Here is a 21345-nt window from a genome sequence, read left to right as displayed (position 1 = left end):
GTCCAAAGGGAGCTCTGATTCCTCTAAGTTGCCCACAGAAGAAATATTACAGCTGTGGAAGGAAACATTAAACCTCCTTCAGCGGCCATTGACATTGTACATTCCTATGATATATGAGCGTCTTTATCATCTTCAATGGCTTTCACCAATTAACAAATTGCAAACTCAGCAGGAACAATGTCCCGGTATTGATAGCCATATTTCCACATTCATTACAGTGTCATATGTAAACCAGTCTGCCTGGTAAAGAGGATTAAGTTGACTGTAGTTCATTTCATGGCTCAGTGTTTATGTGCAGAATAGTGGATTAAAGGACTGATCCGCAGATTTAAGCCCGGGCGAAACAGCATGGAGCCCTGGTTATATTTCTCGTCAGCTTGTCAGGGGGTCAGCGAGCTCAGACAGAACTCCGTATTTTATCAAAACCACCTGCAGTGAGGGAGGTCGCAGGTTCAGATCGCAGCTGGTGGTAGACTGGAACACGTGGACTTCATGTACTTGTTTAAATGAAATATGTACAACCAAATGTCCTGACATGGCCCAGGCTCGTATCTAGTGGAGTCTTTAGCAGGAGACCCATCCCCAACTTTCTTGTGCCCCTTTCTTTGACTAGCACTTTATCCTTGATCTTGAAGGTCAAGATTCCTCCTCTTTCTTCCCCTCTACTCTTCGTCTTTTCCCCAAAGTGCCGAGGTGCTCCTTGCTCTGTGAGATTAGCAGCTAATCCATGAAAGGTAGCGGATTGGTTGTGCTCTCCCTTTGAATGTTATTAAAGAAGGCTGTCCTGAGGTGTGCGCGTGTGCCATGTGTACGTGTGGAAGCGCTTGTGCCCAAGGTGTGTATGCAGGGTGTGTGTCCTTGTTCTAATCCTGTGATAACCAGACCTGGGCCCCTGAGGCAGAGGAACTGAAGGAGGGATGGGTGGAGAGGGGGAGGGAGGGATGGACAGGGGCCAGAGGTGGAGCAGGGGGTTCGTCAACAACAGAGATCAGAAAAGAAGACTTTTAGTCTGGTGACTCAAAGGGTCTGGCAGCTGAGGGGGATTTGGACTGAGTTTTTTCCCCCTTTTTCCATGATATCCAAGTATCCTGCCTGAATAAGAGAAGTGCCTGAGCAAATTGAACTGAAAAGTCTTAAATTGTTGCTAATAGGGATGTCTTTGGCATGTGCTATAAAAATTATGTTTACATTATGTGTTTCTTACTAAAATGCATTGTGTTTATCCTTGAATCTTATGTGTTTAAGGCATTTCCATAAAAGATTTGCAAAGCCAATTTTAAAAAAGTATTTCAAATCTCATATTGTTCACATCCATGTTTGCCAGTTTGCAGTCTAATTTCTAGCAGTCATCTTTCTTTTCTCTTTGTTCTATTAAATTTCTTGGTGCGTCACTGCCACTAACTGTCAATCAGCAAAATAACGTGAAACCAGAAGCAGGAATGTGTATCACACTGCTTGTGTGTTTGCCATGTGCACAATACAAACAAAACCGTGACCCACTCATAAAAACAATGCTCCACAGCGCTACTAGTGGTCAGAAACTCTGCAGGGTACCTTTAACTTTAATACTGATGTCATAGTAACTGATACCTTTGAATAATTACTCTTTTTTTTTCCAAAAGTATTATTTCCATCGTGTTTAGACGCAAAGAGGATTTGGAGAAAGCATTTCTATTGCTTTGCACAATCTAATGTAACAATGCTGAAATAATTGATTCCACTGGTCTCACTCTTCTATTGTTGCCCCTGTGTTTGTGCTGGAAGAACAATGTGATTCCTCCTATTTTTCCAATAAAACAGCAGCAAGTTTCCTGTGACATCCAATTTCTGGCACACAAAATACAACCCAGAGTAGATGCTTTGGGGGTGCAATTCTTTCCAAAAAAATGTCTTGTTTGTTATTACCCAAATTAACATGCTAATAATTTGTTTATGTTAACAATTCACCTTTGTTGCCTTAAGAAAATGTTAAGCAAATTTCTAAGTGTAATGAAATCATTCATAACTTTCACTAATGGGATGACAACCTTTGTCCAGACAATCAGAGTTTCAGGCAGTGTATCACTCTTGGCTTCTTCGTGGTTCTGTCTCACCCATGCTGTTTATCACTAGAGCAGAGAGACCCAGTGTCACTGAGGAAGCAAAGGAAGTTTTTCCCTGACATCCATATCATAAGATCACTGTGCTTTCAAAGGCCTGTAATCTTGAAGTTAAAGTCGAGGCTGCAGTGTTTTTCAGGAAAGCAGCCCGAGGTCAGACCTGGCTGAGGCTGGTGTTGTTTTGGCAGAAGGTGGAGGGAGTCAAGCAGGAAGAGAAACGGCCGAGAGAGAGAGAGAGAGATCCCTGGTGACAGGCTGTACATAATTGATTGTTTATCTGTCTGCAGCCTGAGCAGCAGCAGTCAGCGAGGAAATACCTCTCTCATGTTGACACAGACAGACACATTTTGGGGATTTTGTTGGTGATTAAATTTAGAATCGCTTACACCGAGTGCTGTAATATGGCCTAAATTTCTAAATAACCAAAATTACAAGTAACCAATACTAAACCCATGAGTCATGGGATTTGCACACACAGAGCACCTGGTTGCTCTGATGCCCTGTCTGTTCAGACTGACGGCCGGCTGTTTCCTGCTCTGGCAGATGTGACCTTGGGGGAAAAAAACACCTTATTCTCTATCCTCTATCCTGTGCTCTTATTACTGTTTTTATATGCCCATGAGCAGACTTTAATTCTGCCCAACAGCAGGTGAGTGTATGTGTGTGCGTGTGTGCGTGTGTGTGTGTGTGTGTGTGTGTGAAGCAGCAACAAGAGCAGAGCAGCGGGCCTTCCTAAGTGCCCTTCAATCTATTTCACACATACACACACACACACATACATCATACCCTCGATGGAGGAGCTCATCACAATGTCACTTTCAATTTGGATGAGCCCACGGTCTGTTCAGGAGATATAATGGATTGGATGATGGCAGGGAAATGGATGATGTGACTCAGGTCTTCTGCAACAAGCATTCAGATTTCTGATCCTCTCACTCTTCAGGTGCCATCTTTGAGTCCTCCAATCTCACTGTTTTTCACAATTGCATGCATTTAAAAAGTTCTGGAAAAATTACCTGTAAGAAGGTATCGCAGGCAAGAATATTGTATCACTGTTGCTGATGAAGGAACTGCCTAATGTCTAAACAAAACGTGCAAGAGAAAACAGCTGAGAGAAATGAATTTATTTCCGACCCCTACCAGGCGCAGTTTGGCCCAGAAATTCACTAAAATAATTGGAAACAATCCAAACTGTTGCCCCTAGTTTGACACTAAAGTCTCTGTGTTTGTGTTTTTCAAGAGTCTTAACCTTTTCTAAGATATTCAGTCGAATACTTTTCCTTTTAGCAGCCTCTGAAAGTTCTCTCTGCACTATAAACACATGGGAATAGGAAATAAAATAAAATGTCTGGCCAAATTACTGAATTTTTACAAATACTGTCAGCGAGAAAGAACTCGTTCTGGAAGATGAAACTTTCATGATTCTGTTTTGCATCCTTTGGGTCATGAATGAATACAAAGTTGTTAAATAAGGAAAAGAAGATCTTACAAAGGTTAAAATAAGTCCAGAAAGTTTTCTGCAATTCAGCTGATGTAGTGTGCAGTAAGCAAGTGCTTATCAGAAATCAATATTTATGTGAATCTCCAAAATACAATAGAGGAGTGTTCTTTTGTGTGTGTGTTTAGGTGGGATAAAGATCTGCTTTTGTGTTCAGGGGTAGATGAAGGGCGTACATTAAAATTCCTGTTTATATAGCAAGTAAAGGGTTTAAATGCTCTACAATTCTTTCTTAAGTCAGCATCAGAAGAGATTTTCAAATAAGGTGCTTTTACAGTTGTAGTATCTGGTTTGCAGAAGGGATTAAAAATAAAAACATAAAAAAAATGTGTCACCATGTAAATAAACATGATGGAGGCTCAGGAGGATAAGGCCAGGGGGGTTCAATGAGTCAGCACACTGATACTCTCTAATTTGACGAGGGTAAACGTCAATAGTACAATCAGTAGTGCAAAAGTTTGGTTTACAAGTTTGTCTCACAGCTGTGGAATTGGTCCAGCTGGTGCTAAAAGACTGAAAATTGGGTATTATTCAAAGAGTTAGCTGTGGTTTCTGTGTAATATAAACTATAAATTGAAGATATCATGCCCCTTTATGACAGCTAAACATTATGTTATGTCAGATGAGTGAAGTGTTAAGATCCAGCAGCCTCCAGAACAAATCAAATCACATTTATCTCAGCACACAGCTTCTTGACAATAAAATCTGAAATGGAAACCATCATAAAGATAAGGAAACGCCACTCCTGCAGCTTCAAATTGGCTCATTTACAGCACTTTGGAGGCCTATTTATAAATTATGTTTCCTCCCACATAAGAAATGGTAATAATCAAATGTGAAACTCTCTAGTAGTTATTATATTTCTGTCTTATGAAGGTTGCACCAGATGCAGGCTATGATATAACAAGCCTGCATTAACAATATTGTTTACTCACCATTAATAACATGTAGCCTTCATAGTCTACTCTCCATAATTTGGGTTCCATTATCCAGCCAGCAAACAAAGAATAAAGACATTGTTAGTTCAGTTTATGTGGTAGGGACACACATTACACTGAGAGGAAATATTAACATGTATTGTAAGAATATTAAAAAAGATTATAGAGCACTACTTTTGATTAGTGTCATAATTTTGTGCGCTGTATAATAATCATTTTATGGACCTATAAGGACTTACAGTAGATATAATCTGGTAAAGTGACTTAATGGTCCTGTTAACATATCTTAAATTACATGTATAACACCACAATAATGATATTTAATTGTATTTCTTCAATGGCTCACATTTTTCTGTTGCTCAATATTAATTTTACTGTAATAGTAAATATTCTATCAAACCATACGACAGCTATTATAACTTGCTCAAAGCTTTATTCAACACAGAGTATTTTTTACATGTGGTATCATTATAATATTTGTACTCGGACTGTTTGATTTGTGTATCCTTCAGGCTTTTATTGCACTTTATTTTGCAGCTTTGGTCTCTCTGTCCTATTCAGAGATTCTCCACATTGAGGGGAAGATATTTGTTTGCCAGTTGGATATAGTGCTTCGTCATGGGCTGTAGCCATTAGTCAAGCTTCTTAATGGGATTTTCATAACACACCATATCACTAACTCCACAGCGACAGTGATGGGAGCTCTGGAGTCCTGGCTCTAAGGGGACATTTCATTAATGCTTGTGTGAAACTTACAGAAAACATTTCCCTTGGAACTTAACGGCCAATTGTGCGAATTTACAACACTAAAACTAGAAGACAGTGGCTCATAAATGCAAAATACAACATATTAATAAGCATAAACTGCTACCGCATTGATGTATATGTGCACATTAAGGAGTTTATTTCGAGTCGTTATAGAAGCCAGATTCATCATTGAGGCAGTTCCATCCCTCACATAGTGCCAAACAAGAGCAACAAATTACAGTAAAACATCTGAAAAATTTTTGTTATGACAGATCATGATAGGAGAAAGAGAAATAGCCCGTCCTCCAGTCGGCTGTTTGTCACTAATGTCTTATTACTAGACTCACAGCTGTCGAACTATCAAGTAATTTAATCCAAGACTGAGTCTCGAATTTTGCTTTTTCTTAATTGAAAGTAAAACAAATTACCAGTTAGAGGCGATCATTTGTCATGTTTACAAGGAAAATAAACATTTTGCTTTCTTTAATACCATCTCATTTTCTTGATGGTCATTGTGGTTTGCAGATGTGAGTGACATTTTCTGAACTGTTGCAGCTGCATTTTTCCACTTTTTACCACTATTGTTTTAAGAAAGATGTGTATATCTATATACAGTATATAGGAGCTTGTTGGGATCATTGTATATTATGTTTTCTTGTCTTCAGAGCATGATGAGTGCCTCAGTGGACTCCACAACTGCGATGAGAACGCCTTGTGCTTCAACATGGTTGGAGGCCACAGCTGCTCGTGTAAGCCGGGCTACACTGGCAATGGGACAGTCTGCAAAGGTAAACGCCACCATATAAACGGCACTGACCAGCACCTACTGTAAATCCTTATGTGGCCCAGGTTTAATGGGTCCTTTTATCTGTCCGGTGTTGTATTCATTATCTATGCTCTTACTAGAAAATTGACTTAAGCTGTTAAATCAATCCCTTGATTAGAAATCCATTTAAAGGGGAACTGTTCTGATTCTACACATCAAGATCAGAAGCAATACTACACATCCTGAGAAAATAATGTCTTCTTAATCACACTGTGAGGGGAATCAGGGGATGACTGATTGGTGGCTCAGGGATCAGTCTGTTTTTAGGCTCCTCTCTGCTCATGATTGAGGTTGATTAGAACATTTGGGTACAGAGAAAATAGGATAGGAGCTATCTTATTCAGATATCATTAAAAAAATAGATTAAAATAAAACATTTAAGACATTATATAGATAAACTTCTTATGGCCTTACTGACTAAGTTTCAGGGTGTCTATATATATTCTAAAAGTGGCTTTGAATACTCTGAGGTTTGGTTTTTGGTTTGAGAATTTGCTGGTGTGAATATAATACCTCCCAATATCAAGAATAAGTTTATATATACAACATCACAGTCTTTAAAATATTCCTTTCCTACTCCAAACAGCACAAGTGTTTACTTAAATTCAACAGCTATGTTTCCTCTTTGAAGAAAGGTCATCATGTCAGTCCAAAAGATTTTAGGTGCAGCCGCAAAACAGATGAATCAAAATTTCATCTCATCTTCCACAGAAAACACTTTCTAGAATTTGACAAAATAACCCTGATGATGACTCTGACTATTCAAAACACTGTGTGGTGCTTCTTCTACTGAACAGAGCTTCTTTTGTTTTGAATTATTCTTTCCTCTGAGCGAGCAGGGTATGATTTATGTATATATTACATTTATTTCCATTGCATTCTGTCAACTTCAATGACTTCTCTGTGGTTTGGGGACACATTAACTAACAGTCTACCCACGAATAATGAACATTTTTGAATTAACCTTGGTGAGATGCATTAATCACACGAAATAATATCATGAGAGCCTGTAATGAATCACATCGCCAAATTAGCTCGTATTCTGTATGCAAATACATATGCTGCTGCTGGTCTAATTACATAGTTAATGCTCGTTAATCTTAGTGAGTAATGGCTCTTCTCCTCTGGTCTACCTCTAGCTATGTGTGACGGATTGTGCCAGAATGGGGGAACCTGCATCTCACCAAACAACTGCATTTGCCAGCAAGGATTTACTGGAAAGAGATGCGAGACAGGTAAGAGTACATTTCAGTCTCATTCCTACGTTTTTCTCCACAAAAATAGCTCAGGTTGGACTTTTGGATGTGCGGGGCTGGGACAAGAAGCAGGAAGGAGAGGTTGCGTAAAGTGAGGGGGTGTTGCATGTTCTTCATATCCAACAGGAGAAGGAAAAAAGGAAAGAGGAGATTACCATAGAAAGGAACTTAAGATCAAAGTTGTTGCTTTAGTTATCTTGGCATATGTGGGCTGTTGTTTAAAAAAAACAGTGATTACTCTTACTTTGTGGAGCTGTTTTTGCTCTGACCTCGACAAAACAGCTGATCTGTAAATGCTGAGATGTTTTCAGTGCTCATCCTGTGCTATATTCACTGTATGTGTGTGTGTTTGTGGCTGTGTGTGTGTCCGTTGTGTCTGTGTGGGTCTGTGCTCTATGGTGAGTAATGAGCTTGTACCTCTTCCAATGGCACAATGGAGGATTTGAACTGCAGTTGCAGCAGTATGGGAATTACCCCATATCACAGACATTATTAATCAGCATGGCATTCCTCCTCATAGGCTCCATGCCACATCCAAATTACAATGGCATAAACTCCTGATGCGCAATATCCGATAGAGCAACGATAGCTTAACTGGGTATTAAGTCAGTCTGTTTTTATAGCAAAGGCCATATCACTACTTGCTCTCATGCATGGAAATATGTCAAACACAACACTGTGATAAGACTCAGGGCTTTGGATCTCTTTCAGTGTGTTTTCCCCTCTGCAGTGCTGGTGATTTAAGGTAACCAAGAAAGACTATAATCCTAGTGGTTGAGCTGGATGCACCGTATGTCTAATCTATAGCAGCAGCACCTTTCTCATAACCCGTTTCAACCTTTCTTGGAGTGTCCTTCAGGAGACAAGCAGCCGAGCTAATAGAAAGTCAAGTCATGACAGTTCTCTCGGTGTGTGTGCTCGTGTTTGAGTGAAGCAAACTGAGCCTTTCTGCTCGCTCATTGGTTCAGGTATTGATTGCACATAAAGGACCTTTTTTTACGAGGCGTCCTTTTTACTGCCCGTCTTAAAGTAAATGAATTTCCTCATGGTGCTGCTCTGAGATGTTGAGGGAGGAGAGAAAGAGTGTGTGTGTGTGTGAGTGTGTGTGTGTTTGTGTGAGATCTACAGTGTGTTAACACACCTAACCATAATGACTTACCCTCCTCCCCATTTTTGCAGCAGAGAAGGTTCTGAGGACCTCGTCCCCTAGTAATGGCACGGTCCAGGCAATCACACATTTCATTACCTTATATAGTGTTTTGGATCCCTGCCTTTCTCTTTTCGTCTCCCGCTCTTACTTCACTGTCTTTTGTGAGTGTTCTGCGGCTCAATAACAGTTGATGGATAGTCCATCAAGAGAGGAATCTTACAATATTTACAGACGTTTTGTCTAAGGTGATTCTATTCATCAGTCGATATCTCAAAAGAAGAAATGTACAAATAAATTAGTTTTGTAGGAAACATTTCTTTGTTGTAGAGTTAGTTTTTTTCCACACACACTTCTATTTTAATCAGATCATACCGAGGTTAGGTCTGTGGAAGGTCTTTGTTCTTAAATAATGGATGTCTACGTCCACAAAAAAGGAAATTAATATTCAAAAAAGCAAGATACACTGCTTTGTTAAGGTACAAAAGTGGAAACACTGTTATTTGCTTTCTTGACTAAAGTTTATGTTGGTCTGTTAAATATGAAGCCATGGCCAGTAGGTGGTTAGCTTGGCTTAGCATAAAGACCAGGAATGGGGAAACAGCTAGCCTGGCTCTGTCCAGAGGCTAAAAAAAATCTGCCTACTAGCACCATTAAAGCTCAATGATTATTATCTAATCTCATTTTTCAATTCTGTAAGCACCAGACACAAAATTCTGTTCACCTCAATTGTATTGGGTTGGAAGCAGACGTCTCAGAGATGCATATCTCAAACCCTGGGTAAATAAAATAAAACAAAACTATCCACCTGAGTAGACACCACTAGGGGTAGGTGAGAAAATATATTTTATTGTAATTTGGATCACCTGACTCTTAAACATGTTCTTTTACCACATTTAAGATGGAGTGTGTAGAATTTAGTGGCATGTAGTGGTGAATACCCCTCCTCCTCCCCTTCCAAGCGTGTAAGAGAACCTACAGTGGCAGTGAAACTTGCGACACAATGGAAGAATGTATGATTATTTTGGTCATGGGTTTCATACACCTTCTGTAATAAAACATCTAAAAGCAAAAATCTTATCGGATGAGGGACCCTGGGACAAAATCTTATCAAATTGGGGTCCATGGTCTAATTTGTGTCAGTTTAGGGGTCCTCGACGTGAAAATGTTTGACTGCTGTAGAAACATAGCGGTGCATGTCTATGGTGGGCTCCGTGGAAGAGGACCTGCTCCTTATGTAGATATAAAGGGCTCATTCTAAGATAACGAAAACGCAACAATTCTTATTTTCAGGTGATTATACACTATTAAAACATATATATATTCCATTTCTGCCAAGTCCGTTCTGCTAGATGCAATTAAATTCTACACACTGCACCTTTAAATGTGACCTTAAACACAAATGGTTGCAAACAGTTTTTCTTCCTAATTACAGTTGTCTATTTCTTAATCGCACTGTGAGGGGGATCAGGGGATGAATGATTGCTGGCTCAGGGATCAGTCTGTTTTTAGGCTCTTCTCTGCTCATCATAGAGGCTGATTAGAATTCGGGGTTTGGGAAAGCGAACGCAAACAAGCTCTCACGTGCATGCTCCCGATGCCTCAGGCAACAAGATGTTTGTCACCACAGCTGCTGCTGCTGCTGTGTGTATGTCTATCTTTCATTTCCCTCCCACAATCTGCCTCCCTTCTCGATCTCATCCGAGTCAGCTCTGTGACAGCTACCATCCTCGTGCTTTTTTTTTTTCTTGTGGTTTTAAAGTCCAGGACCACCATCAGGGCCCTTGCTACAGGGCTAAAGCCTCTGGCACTGTTTAGAGACTTCACCAGTCAGTCAGTGTGAAAGGGGGGTCCTTCTTACTGTCTCCTCACAGTGTGACAGCAGCTCCCAGCGAGGGAAGTGTCTACAGGAGAAGCTCACAGAGATGTATGGAGGCTAATGTACTGTAGGATATGCTGCTCCACTGGATAGAGGGAGGCGAGGGAGGATGGGAAAGAGGTGGGGGGTGAGAAGAATAGTTTGAAGGAGATGTACGGAAAGACTGACAGATGCAAAATTTGAGGAGGGAGAGGAAAGAGAGGTAACGACTAAGAGGGGGGTGAGAGGAGGTGAAGTGGAAAGGAAGATACAGAGATGTTGGGAAAAACTGACAGATGCAGCGATGGAATGGGAAATGCAAGGAGAGATGGGTGGTTAGAGAGTAGGGGTTAGTGAGTTTTCTCCGCATTTGGATGCAGAATGAGGCTGGTGGAGTCGGTGCAGCAGGAGGAGGAGAAGCAGAGCTGGGTGGATGAACATGGAAAAGCTTTCACTAAGTCTGGGCTCCCCACCCCCAGAACCCTGTGAGCTTTTAGAGGCCTCCCCAGGGACTCAACCACTTCTGCTGCAGCAGCGGCAGACTGACGGCCTGTCATAAGACACCGAACAGGAGGTCTTCAAAGCAGTGCGGATACAGACACGCACACCTATGAGTGTGCACACACACATTTACTTAGGAGGAAATGCAAACAGTTTTTGGATTTTCAATGCCATTTTGGATTATTGTACATCGTTGTGTTGTCGTGTGCATATGTGTAATATTTTGTGTACATTTGTGTTTGATTTGGTGTAATTGTACAAATGTGGATGTGTGTTGTCTTCTGCTATGTGTCTGTGGCTCTATTTGTGTTACAGTCTTTTTGTGACTGTGTGTGCGCGTTTGCTGGCTTGTCATTACCATTCAGGGGGAATGGATGGGGAGGGACAGGGGACACGCAGTGCTGACAGACAGACACCAGCTAGTGGAGAACTCTGACACATCATGAATTATGCAGGATAAAGCTGCGGCAGGCCACATACACTTCAGTCATGGATATAAATGTACGCAGGGCCAGCCATGTAATGTGTGCCCCGAACAAGCCGCATAGTCAATATGTTAGCCTCAGGCTAACACTGTGCCTTATGACTAGGGTGAAAAATGGTCAAATGTTGAAATGTTAGGTTTATTTTTCAGTAAAATGGGTGTCCATTTTCTCTCATGGCTCGGAGAAATTCAGAGTAAAAATGTACCGCCATAGCTATTAGGATGTTTCAGAATGAAACCTAAATATGTCTCTTGAAGCATGTGATGTTTTGTTTTAACCTAGAGTACTTGTATGCTAGATAGAATGTAAATGAAGTTGTGAATACATTTCTCTGAAATCCACATGTCTTTGTTAACTTCTGCACTATTTGACGGTTACTCCATTATGTTTTCCTTTTCATTTGGGTTTATGCTGTAAGTAATTTAATTTCTTGTTTCTCGATTAAGTGCAGAGGAATAAGGTTGCCCATATAGTAAACCAAATGTATTCCCCTGGGCTTTGCTTCCCGATATAAATTAACCTTTAAATTTAAAAAGCATTTCTGTGGACACCTCTGAACATTTTACAAGCATTTCTTAAAACAGCTGTTAAGGGCAAATACAAATGCACATGAACTGTTAAGAGCTTCTGAACCTTGACTGTCCATAGTGTATGGTACATTTTAATGTGAATTTATCATTAAAAATGCTAAAATTACATACAATTTAAAGCAACATTTTTAAAAAATTACATAATAGAGGCTTTATACGCTTTAATATGAAAAAAAAAGTCATCTAACTTTCAGTCAGTAGTCAGAACTTCCAGCATGCAGCTGATTTTATATAATACATGTGACTAGGTTAAGGTATACCTGCTGTACTTTGAACAAATTAGCTGCTTTAAGTTCCCCTTAAGCCCAATTAAGGTTCAAAATGTGTGATTAATTTAAAAACACACACACTTGCAAGTACTTGACTGCACTAAGATAAAAGAATAGATATTGAAACAGAAAACAAGAGCTCAGGAAAAGGCTGGATGAAAGTAATCTAATACTTTTTCATTATACAGTCACTGATAATAAGGATTAAAAACAAGTACATGACGTTGATGTAGTTTACACCTGTCCATTTAGTGCTGTGAAATGATTGTACCTTTTCATGACCAAAAAGGAAGAGAATGGCAGCACAGTGTAGCAGATATAATCATGCACAATGCAAGACCATTCGACAGAAATAACTGATTTCATAAATATTTCCTTGAAAGGAAGATGAAACATTTTTGAAGCCTCAGTAATTTCCCTTTATATTAGCCAGGGCTAATACTTTATTTATGTTTTGCATTTAAAGATATTCTCTCATGTCGTATAAATACCATTTTAATACACAGAGAGCATAAATTAAATAAACATATATTAAAATTAAATAAATCCTCTGAAGGTGTTCAGTCTTCTTAGATAAGTGGACAGGAGGAACTCGTAATCTACAAGTCTAAGAATGTCTTCAGTTACAATGCTAGCTTTAAGATGCTTTTAGGAAACAGAGCCTGGGAGTATAAAGGTTTTCTTTTTTTTTACCAGCCTGTAGTCCCTACATGAAATAATTGGGCACAACATCTGTGAACATCCTCCTCTGTTTAGGTCTCAGATGTCTTTATTGACTGAATTGCTGAACTGTTCCTATGAGATGAATGGGGGGGGTATTCCTTGTATTTCCTTTATTTTGAGCTCATTATCTTCTGCTTTCAAGCCTCTCTAAGCCTATTAGGAAGCTTGGCCACCAGTTAAAATTTTCTGTCACTATGCTGTCAGTCCTATAACTAATGGCCATCTCTGTGGTCCCTGGCTGGCCTCTTGCTAGCTTCTCAAAGAACGCTGTAGGCTGCTCATGGGAGAAGAGCATTTGATCAGATGCTGTGGATGGACACCTCTCCCTTTCATCTTTCAATTCATCGGCAGTCTCAGGTCCTCACAAGCACTTTTAATCAGCAGTTTTGAATCATACAGAGGCCAGTGTGGCATCGACAATGTTCTTTAAGGACAAGGAGAAAGAGATAAAAGATTTTTATGTTGGTGTTAAAGATACAATTTAGATTTGTAACTCCTACACACTCCTGGAGGGTTATGTTCAAGAGCATCATCAGGGAACCCTGGTGCATTACACCTACACTGTAAATTGATGTTTTATTGGTAGGAAAAACTCATTTTCTCAAGTCGTGAACATTTACCAGCACACTTCTTCTTCAGAAGTGATACTCTCATAAAGAGATATGATGTGATGAAAGAAAGGAACATTCTGTTTATGTAAATGAAACAGCACCTTTTCATCAGAGCTTCCATATTCTTTGTTTTCCCAAAAAAAAATACTCGTTTTGCAACCGTCTCTCCACCTTTAGATTTCTCTTGAGTTCTGTGAGGAATAAAAGAAGGAACTGAAGTTTCAGGAGGACATATGCAGAGAAAGAGTTGAGAAGTGAAGAAAAGAGAAGATATTTAATTTTTGGGTGATATCGGGTGGCTGATGAGAGGAGATTAGAGAAGAAAAGGAGGGGTAGCTGAAAGGAGGTGATTTATAATGAGATGTAAAAATGGAAGAGGAAAAATAGCAACAGCGAAAAGAAGGAAGATGGGAGGACAAGTGGTTGGCCAGTGAGTTTCTAAGGAAACTTTGAAGGCTGCGAGAAAAGGAGTGTGAAGCCCTGAGGTCACGCTGGCATATTGACCAGGACGGAGAGCAGAATGGGGCCAGACAAACAATTTGTTCCCTTAGACCTCATTTACATTGATGTCAAGCCCCGGGAAGCTTGTCAGAGTTTTAGACAGAAAGACAAACTGTCTGCTAGTCAGACAAAACTTTATTAGACAGACAGTTCGACACAAGCAACGATAAGACAAAACATAAAGTCATACAAATAGATGGTCAGCCAAATATGAAAAGGTGTATTAACAGATACAGGTAGTAACAGATACATGTACATGAAAACAGGTCTGTCTAGGTTAAATTGTTTTGCTGTTGCTTAATTTTAAACAGCCGGGGCCACAGTGTGTATTATACAATAGGGGGCAAGAAAAAAACATCACAAACTCATCATAGCTGAAATCTCCCCTGGGCACCTCCCACCCGACACTCAGGCACAGGTAGTGAATATTTAAAAACATATTAATTTTTTCGCCCCTTGACAGCTCCCATGATGCATCGCTTCAGCTCTCCCTCTCTCCCTCTTTTGTTCCAGGATTTACCCACAAGGCCCGGGGGCCTGTGACTGTTTAAGCTCAAGCGGCTTGTTTAAGTACAATGATTATGTATTCATTATTTATTTAGAGACGGCCTTACAAAGCACTCACTCCATCACTCGTAATTAGTGTGTCTTAATTAGGCCCTGCTAATGGCCGGAGCTGTCGTTTAGCTGAGCGCAACCTGCTGCTTCTACCTAAATGACACATCTCCCAGGGATAGCTTGCCGCTGTAGCTGCTGCAGTGCAGCGAACTGCAGTGAGCACTGGACAGTCACATCGCTTTACAGTCCGACTGAAATTCATTTTCATGTTTTTCTCTGCTGCAGATTACAAATATGCTATGTATATTATATGTCCTGTGTCCTCTTTTTAGGGAAAAAATGTTTTATTTATTTGGTTTAATAATGGTGCCTCTGTTCTGCCCATATACCAGGCAGAATGCCATTGTTTTTGGCCTCATAGACAGCGAAATTCTTTAGCCAATTACATAATTTCAGTTGAAACTGTATTTGCATGAACCAGTAACAGTCACTATGCTATTATTGACTGATGACACAACAAGCAGTCAGATAGTAGCTTGCTACAATTCAAATACAAAAAAGAGCCGCAGACTCTGAACCGCAACCCATTTTAGCTTTCTAGCTAATAAATGTCTCCTTATTATCCACAATCATGGAAACACATCTTGTGTTGTGCTGTGGCTTGCTGAATGAGCTACCAAACACTGACAGTCTGAAAAGTGCACCGCTACTGTAATTTTGCAAGCTAGCTAACTAATTAGATAGTCAGCTTTAGAGTATCGATGACCTTAAAAAATATAACTGCTAATGTTAAGCTTGATCAGTTTAGATGCTTCTAGTCTTTATACTTGTGCCATGTTCGTGTCATCTCAGACTTACGGTAACTATGAGTTTCCGACTTGTAAATAGCATTCCCGTCAACCTGCAAGTCATAATTTCGACTGGGAAACTGGGACCTTCCAGAAAGATTTTTATCAAAGATATTTTTCTCAGATATATTCGACTTAGCACTTAATAAGTGCCTGAAAACCATGCAAGGAAAATATCTGCCTCTTTAGCAGCTAAATGCTCCACTATGTTCACCAGTTAGTTGCTAACTTTGTCTTGTTTGGTGCTGGGCAGGTAGCTATTGAGCTTATCAGAGCTTTTTTTTGGTGAAAATAGCATCTCAGTGTTGATGAGAGCAGTGAAAGTGAAGCAAAAGTTGTAGCCATAAAACCAAAACAATGAGCTAAAATATTCTAAAATGCTCTGTATAGCTGAGAGGAACGGCAGAGTTGGGTGATAATGATCTGTATGTTCGTCCTCATGAACAACACATTTCACATTACAATATTTTTTTTCTATAGTTAATATTGATTAGTGCAGCTTTAAATTGCCCCGCTAATAAGACGGCCCTTTTTTTAAAGCTGTGGCTCCAGTTACCAATTGCCAGCACAAATTTGTTTATATTGTGTGTTGGTACCCCTGTCAGCACGGGGGTTAATAAAACACTTGCATTAGCCCTCTCACGCAGAGACTCGGGGGGTAAAGGAGAATTTGTGAGAATTTGTTGTGCCTCCAAAGATGTTTTTCTTTCTTTAAGTAATAAATAAGAAATTTACTACTTATATTATTTGATTATTTGTGACTGTAACAAAGAATGACTAACTGTGATTTTACGTTGACTTTAAAGAGTGCAGGAATTTTTACAACTATAGGTAACTGAAACAGTGATTGCATTCTGTATGCGCTTGCAGCTATTGTGCTTGTGTCCAATTTACCATGATTACTTATCCACTTTCCCACTCAAGTGCTTGAGGATATGGATTTGCGTTTCAGTGTCTGTTTCATCTTCAAGAACCCAGTGTGTAACTCAATTTGCCTCAGGCTTCATGATGATTGATTGATTATTTGAGTTCGCTCTTTCTCTTAATGAAGACTGAGGACCAGTGACAATCACTCAATTACACTTTACTGTACATAAAAGAGCAGCAATGCACAATCCATTTCTTACCTTATCGCTGTGTCATGTACATGCCAATAACAGCTTTGTACACATTATTGTTGACTTGAAGGTTTTGCAGCCAAATGTGATCTGACATGACAAATTCAGTTTATTTTAAAATCCACTTATTGTCAAATGGTATCTGACTTAGGAGCAAGAGGAGAGGTTGAGTTGAGATCCAGAGATGTTTCTGAATAATTCCTCCTGGAGCCTATCAGGATTATCAGGTAGTCCTCAATGGAAATGGAAATCAGTTTGAATTAGGCTACTGTACAGGAGATGTACATATGGCAGCAGTAACGGGTTCTTTCCTGAATGTTGCAATGCAGCAGAACCACATCCCAACCCGCAGGGCTATCTGTCAGTCAGAGAAGGGAAAAGACATGAGAGGAAAAAACGACAGCGGTGGATAGGAAAGAGGGAAGGAAGGGGTAAAAGGAAAATTCTGTAACTGTCAAGGATCAGAATAGGAAGTGAATACAAAGTGAAGAGGTTGGCGGGAGCAGGGACAATGAAAGGGCAGGTTGAAGAGAGAGGCCAGGCTAGACTAAACTCTGCCTTTTTCTGCTCAAAGAAAGCGCAAACTGGAATGAGCAAAGGTGATGACGAAGGCACCTCTGTTTTTGCTTCAGCTCTGAGACAGACAGACAGACAGACAGACAGGTGAAGTGAAAAAGTAACACACAGAAAGGTGAAGGCAGGGGATGAAGACAGAGTAGATAGAGGGGGTTGTTCAAGGCAGAGTGGCATAACAAGCCCAGGAGGGTGCAGAGGAAAGACCGCCCGCTTGTTCCTTGCTTCGTCCTCTGAGAGCTGCCTTAATAGAGCCCTTGTTTCCAGACTGCCACTCAGGATAACGAGTAGGATAACTGCAGTCTGTCTCATTGTCTCTCTTCGCCTATTACTCCTCCATCTCCTCCTTCTCTTCCTGCTTCTTCTTCCCTCGTTGCCTCCACCACCTCCTCCTCCTCCTTCCTTTTATCCCTGTCCTTCTCATCTGCTCCATCCTTGTCCTCCTCCTCCTCTCTTTCTGTAGTTATTTCTCTGTCAGTTCCATGTCTTCCAGTCAGCAAGGTAACTCCAAAACAACTGTTGTTCTGTGGCCTTGACCTCTTCAGGACTTAGAGACAGAAAGAAAGTTTTTATTTTGTTTGTGGAGTCCGTTTTTTTCAGAGCAGAGAGAGGAAAAACATGACATGATTTAACAAGTGAAAGCACTGCACCATCCACATCCATGACTCAACGAAAGACAAAGCTTCAACATTCGATAGTTACAGAGCTTCTAGGCAGCGCCCCCGTCTGATTGTCATTGTTGATGATTTAATTACAATGATCTTCCATTATCATTTACGCAAGATGATAAAGGAAGAGGCAGGACTTTTGCGAGCATGTTATACCTCGCATGTTAAATTCAGTCAAGTCCTAGGTGGGACAACAGTGAGTTTCACTATCCTAAAACACTGCAGCACTTTAAAAGCTGATTTGATGGCAGGCTTAGATGCATCATGTCATAATTGTAGCTGACAGGTTCGGCACAGATTAAAGAGAAAGTGATGGATCTTTTGTTCCGAGTGCAACCCTCTGTTGTGATAGCCAGACAACTTTTTAAAATGCTTGAATGAAACTGGCTGAAAATAAACCATTTGCATATTTTTAGACTCACCATCAGTCTGTTATAAATAGTATCTGACTGCTTGGTTGTACTTTGAACGATTTCAGACTGTCTTATTGGGCAGAAGAGGATGATTTGAACAAATTCAGCTTGATTTTTTTGATATACTGGCAATACACCTCTTGTAGCTTTTCCCTTTAAAATCTCCCTGTGCTTTTATCACATTGAAATTCACAAGCAACAAAGAGCATTGGATATTTCTCTTCAGGAGTGGGGAGAATTTATATTAATTTTCAAAGATAGGCTAGTTATACTATTTGCTGGACACTCATGATTTTTAAGCAGTGTCCTTTTAACCCAGCATTGCTGTCCTAAGGGGAGAAAATGAGGTGCTCTGCTCTCACCAAACTGATGTAATTAGTGAAATGTGAGCTTTCCTTTTAAAGTCTGCCGCATGGAAAGAGAGAGCTTTCTGAACCTGGTCACTATGGAAAACTGAATAAAGGAAGATCCTGTAGGTTTTTCCTGCAAACCTGCACATGACTCAGACAAATGCGGGTAATTTTTAAATAGATAAGGCCCTAATCTGCGGGACATTTGATCAACGGTTAATCTGCTGCAGAAATTCTATTAAAAGGCTGAGGGCTCATTAGCCAATAGATCTTAATCCCATTACTGCCTGGGCGGTGGGGGACCATGAGCCCGTCTGCCTGTCGCTCTATGGGGGATACTGTTGCAGGAGGTCGTAGAGAAGGTCAGACACGGCACACTGCCATTTTCATAATGAGAGCAGAGCATCATGCATCATGCACAATCATAAAAAAGCCATCACTGGCTATGCAGACACATTTAATCACGGCGCATGTCTGGGCCTAACGTATTTAGCCCTACTGTGTAATATCAGGCTTTATTTCCTCTCTCGTGTGGGCCTGGCCCTTAGTTTAATTAAATGTTAGCTGAAATATCTGATCTGATCTGTCTCTTCATGTGTTTTCTGCATTATTGCAAATTATATTGGATTTGTTCTTGGTGGATGTTTGTTGGATGGTTGCTTGTTGAAATAAAAGGTTTGAACGTTGGTCTCTTGTTAACAGAAGAATAAGACTCAAAAGGAAAAACACAGATAAAAAGAGAGGATAGAAATAGAGAATGACAAGGGAAAAAAACAGAAACACATAAGAGAGGACAAAGTCAGAGCTTGTATTTTAAGTCTCGTATTAAAGACAGGAGCTGAAGGAGGAGGCAGAGTCAAGGATATTTCTAAGTGGAACTCTGTGAAAACACATCAGCTCCATCTATTGACAACCACCTACAGGCTGCATTAGAAGGTGTGTCAAAGCCCTTTGCTGAGCTTTTTTGCACATCATAGAAACTCCTTATGTCCAAGTGAAGTTCAATAAAAGTGTGCACACACTTAAGGATTTATTTGTTTACCTGCATGTGTTGGTGGATTAGACTGTATAGGATTTTACTGGCATTTCACAATCTAACCCTGTTATGTCTCTTGCTTCTAAGTATAGGCTTATTGTATTAGATTCATTCATTCCTTGCTATCTTTTATTGATACAAATGTCCTTCTGTGGCTATGCAAGTATGCTTGATCAATAAGGCCTACGGACTACATTCACTCAAATGCTAGACACGTTGTTTTATCAATTATGAATCAGTCAATGCTGAATATGCCTACTAGGCAAAAATGGAGCTCAATAACCCTCTCACTGTAAAGAGCATATTTTGCAACCAACAAGATTTTATATGGATGTCTTAAAGGTGCAGTGTGTAGAATTTAATGGCATCTAGAGGAATGGACTTGGCAGAAATGGAATATATTCATAAGTCTGTTTTCATTAGTGTATAATCAACTGAAAACAAGAATTGTTGTGTTTTCGTTACCTTAGAATGAGCCCTTTATATCTACATAGGGAGCGGGTTCTCTTCCACAGAATCCACTGTGTTGCAACACCAAACCAAAACTGGCTCTAGAGAGGGTCTCTCACATTTTTCACAGTTTCCGTGGCCACCATAGGTTCCCCTACATGCTTGGAAGGGGTATTCAGTTGGCTACAATCTGCAACCTCACCGCTAGATACCACTAAAACCAACACACTGGTCCTTTAATGTCCTTCTCTTCTCTTTTCTCTTCTCTCCTCTTCAGACATTGATGAGTGTGCAGATGGCTTTGTCGAGTGTGATAGTAAATCCACTTGTGTCAACTTGCCCGGCTGGTACCACTGTGAGTGCCGCGATGGCTACCATGACAACGGCTTGTTTTCCGCAAGTGGGGAGTCATGTGTAGGTGAGTGGCCCGTCTTTTCTTTTCTTACACAAATATGAAAAATATGAAGAGGAAAAGTTTGAATTTTGATTATATGATTTGCAATTTGATAACTCAGGGGAGTCACATTTTTAATTTAACATATGCAGCAAAAAAAAAAAAAAAAAATCACATATATGCATTCATGGCTTTTGGATATATAATTAAATTAAAACTGACATTTCATTAAGGTTTCATGTCATGAATTTAAACTAAAACACATCATATAATCACTTAAATCACATGTGATAATAAATTCTATTTTCCAGGATAATTTGTCCCCTCACACGTTTATCAATTTTGAACTTAAACTTGAAGTTTTGATGCCACAAAGTCTGCTCCACAATATATCACACTTACTCAGTTTTTCTTTCTTTCTTTCTTTTTTAAAAATATTTCCCATCTCCTTGGAAATAGGGGAAGTTGTGCCAGATTTTTAAAAAATTTTTCTTATTATTCTGCTTCCATTTTTTAAACCTCTAATTTTCTGAGTTCTTTCACCCAAATGAGATTTAAATTCTGGTTCCTTTTCATTGCATCTGATGGCTTCACAATGCCTTATTAATAGACAACACTGCATTCATTTTCTATTGAATGGCATCTGATTCAACATCTCAGTTCCATCACAAAGGGTCTTCTTCTTCTTCCTTAAATTGTCTTTTAATTAAGCAGAACTTTGTTGAAATATTTGAATGATCTGCCATCACAATCTCTGCAACTTTTGTTTAATAAGATGTTTTTTTTACGCTTCTGTAAGTTCTGGTATGATTAGATAGGTATGTCATTATCAGTGTGCTTTCCTACCAAAATGTCAGTTTTCTTTTTGCAGCCTGTTCATTTTCTGGA

The 21345-nt window shown here is 39.8% G+C and overlaps 1 protein-coding gene across 1 annotated transcript in view; it reads left to right on the top strand.

Moving 5' to 3' along the window:
- nell2a (neural EGFL like 2a) overlaps positions 1-21345 on the top strand; it is an 80180-nt gene that overhangs the window by 48405 nt on the left and 10430 nt on the right. The window contains exons 14-16 of the mRNA XM_044357784.1: positions 5948-6070; positions 7248-7343; positions 20341-20481. Coding sequence (XP_044213719.1) covers positions 5948-6070; positions 7248-7343; positions 20341-20481 — 360 coding nt within the window. The remainder of the gene's footprint in view (positions 1-5947; positions 6071-7247; positions 7344-20340; positions 20482-21345) is intronic.

Source organism: Thunnus albacares, chromosome 7, assembly GCF_914725855.1.
Source record: "Thunnus albacares chromosome 7, fThuAlb1.1, whole genome shotgun sequence".
Taxonomy (NCBI): domain Eukaryota; kingdom Metazoa; phylum Chordata; class Actinopteri; order Scombriformes; family Scombridae; genus Thunnus; species Thunnus albacares.
The sequence above is the reverse complement of the archived record's forward strand: the minus strand, read 5'-3'. Positions and strand labels throughout refer to the sequence as shown.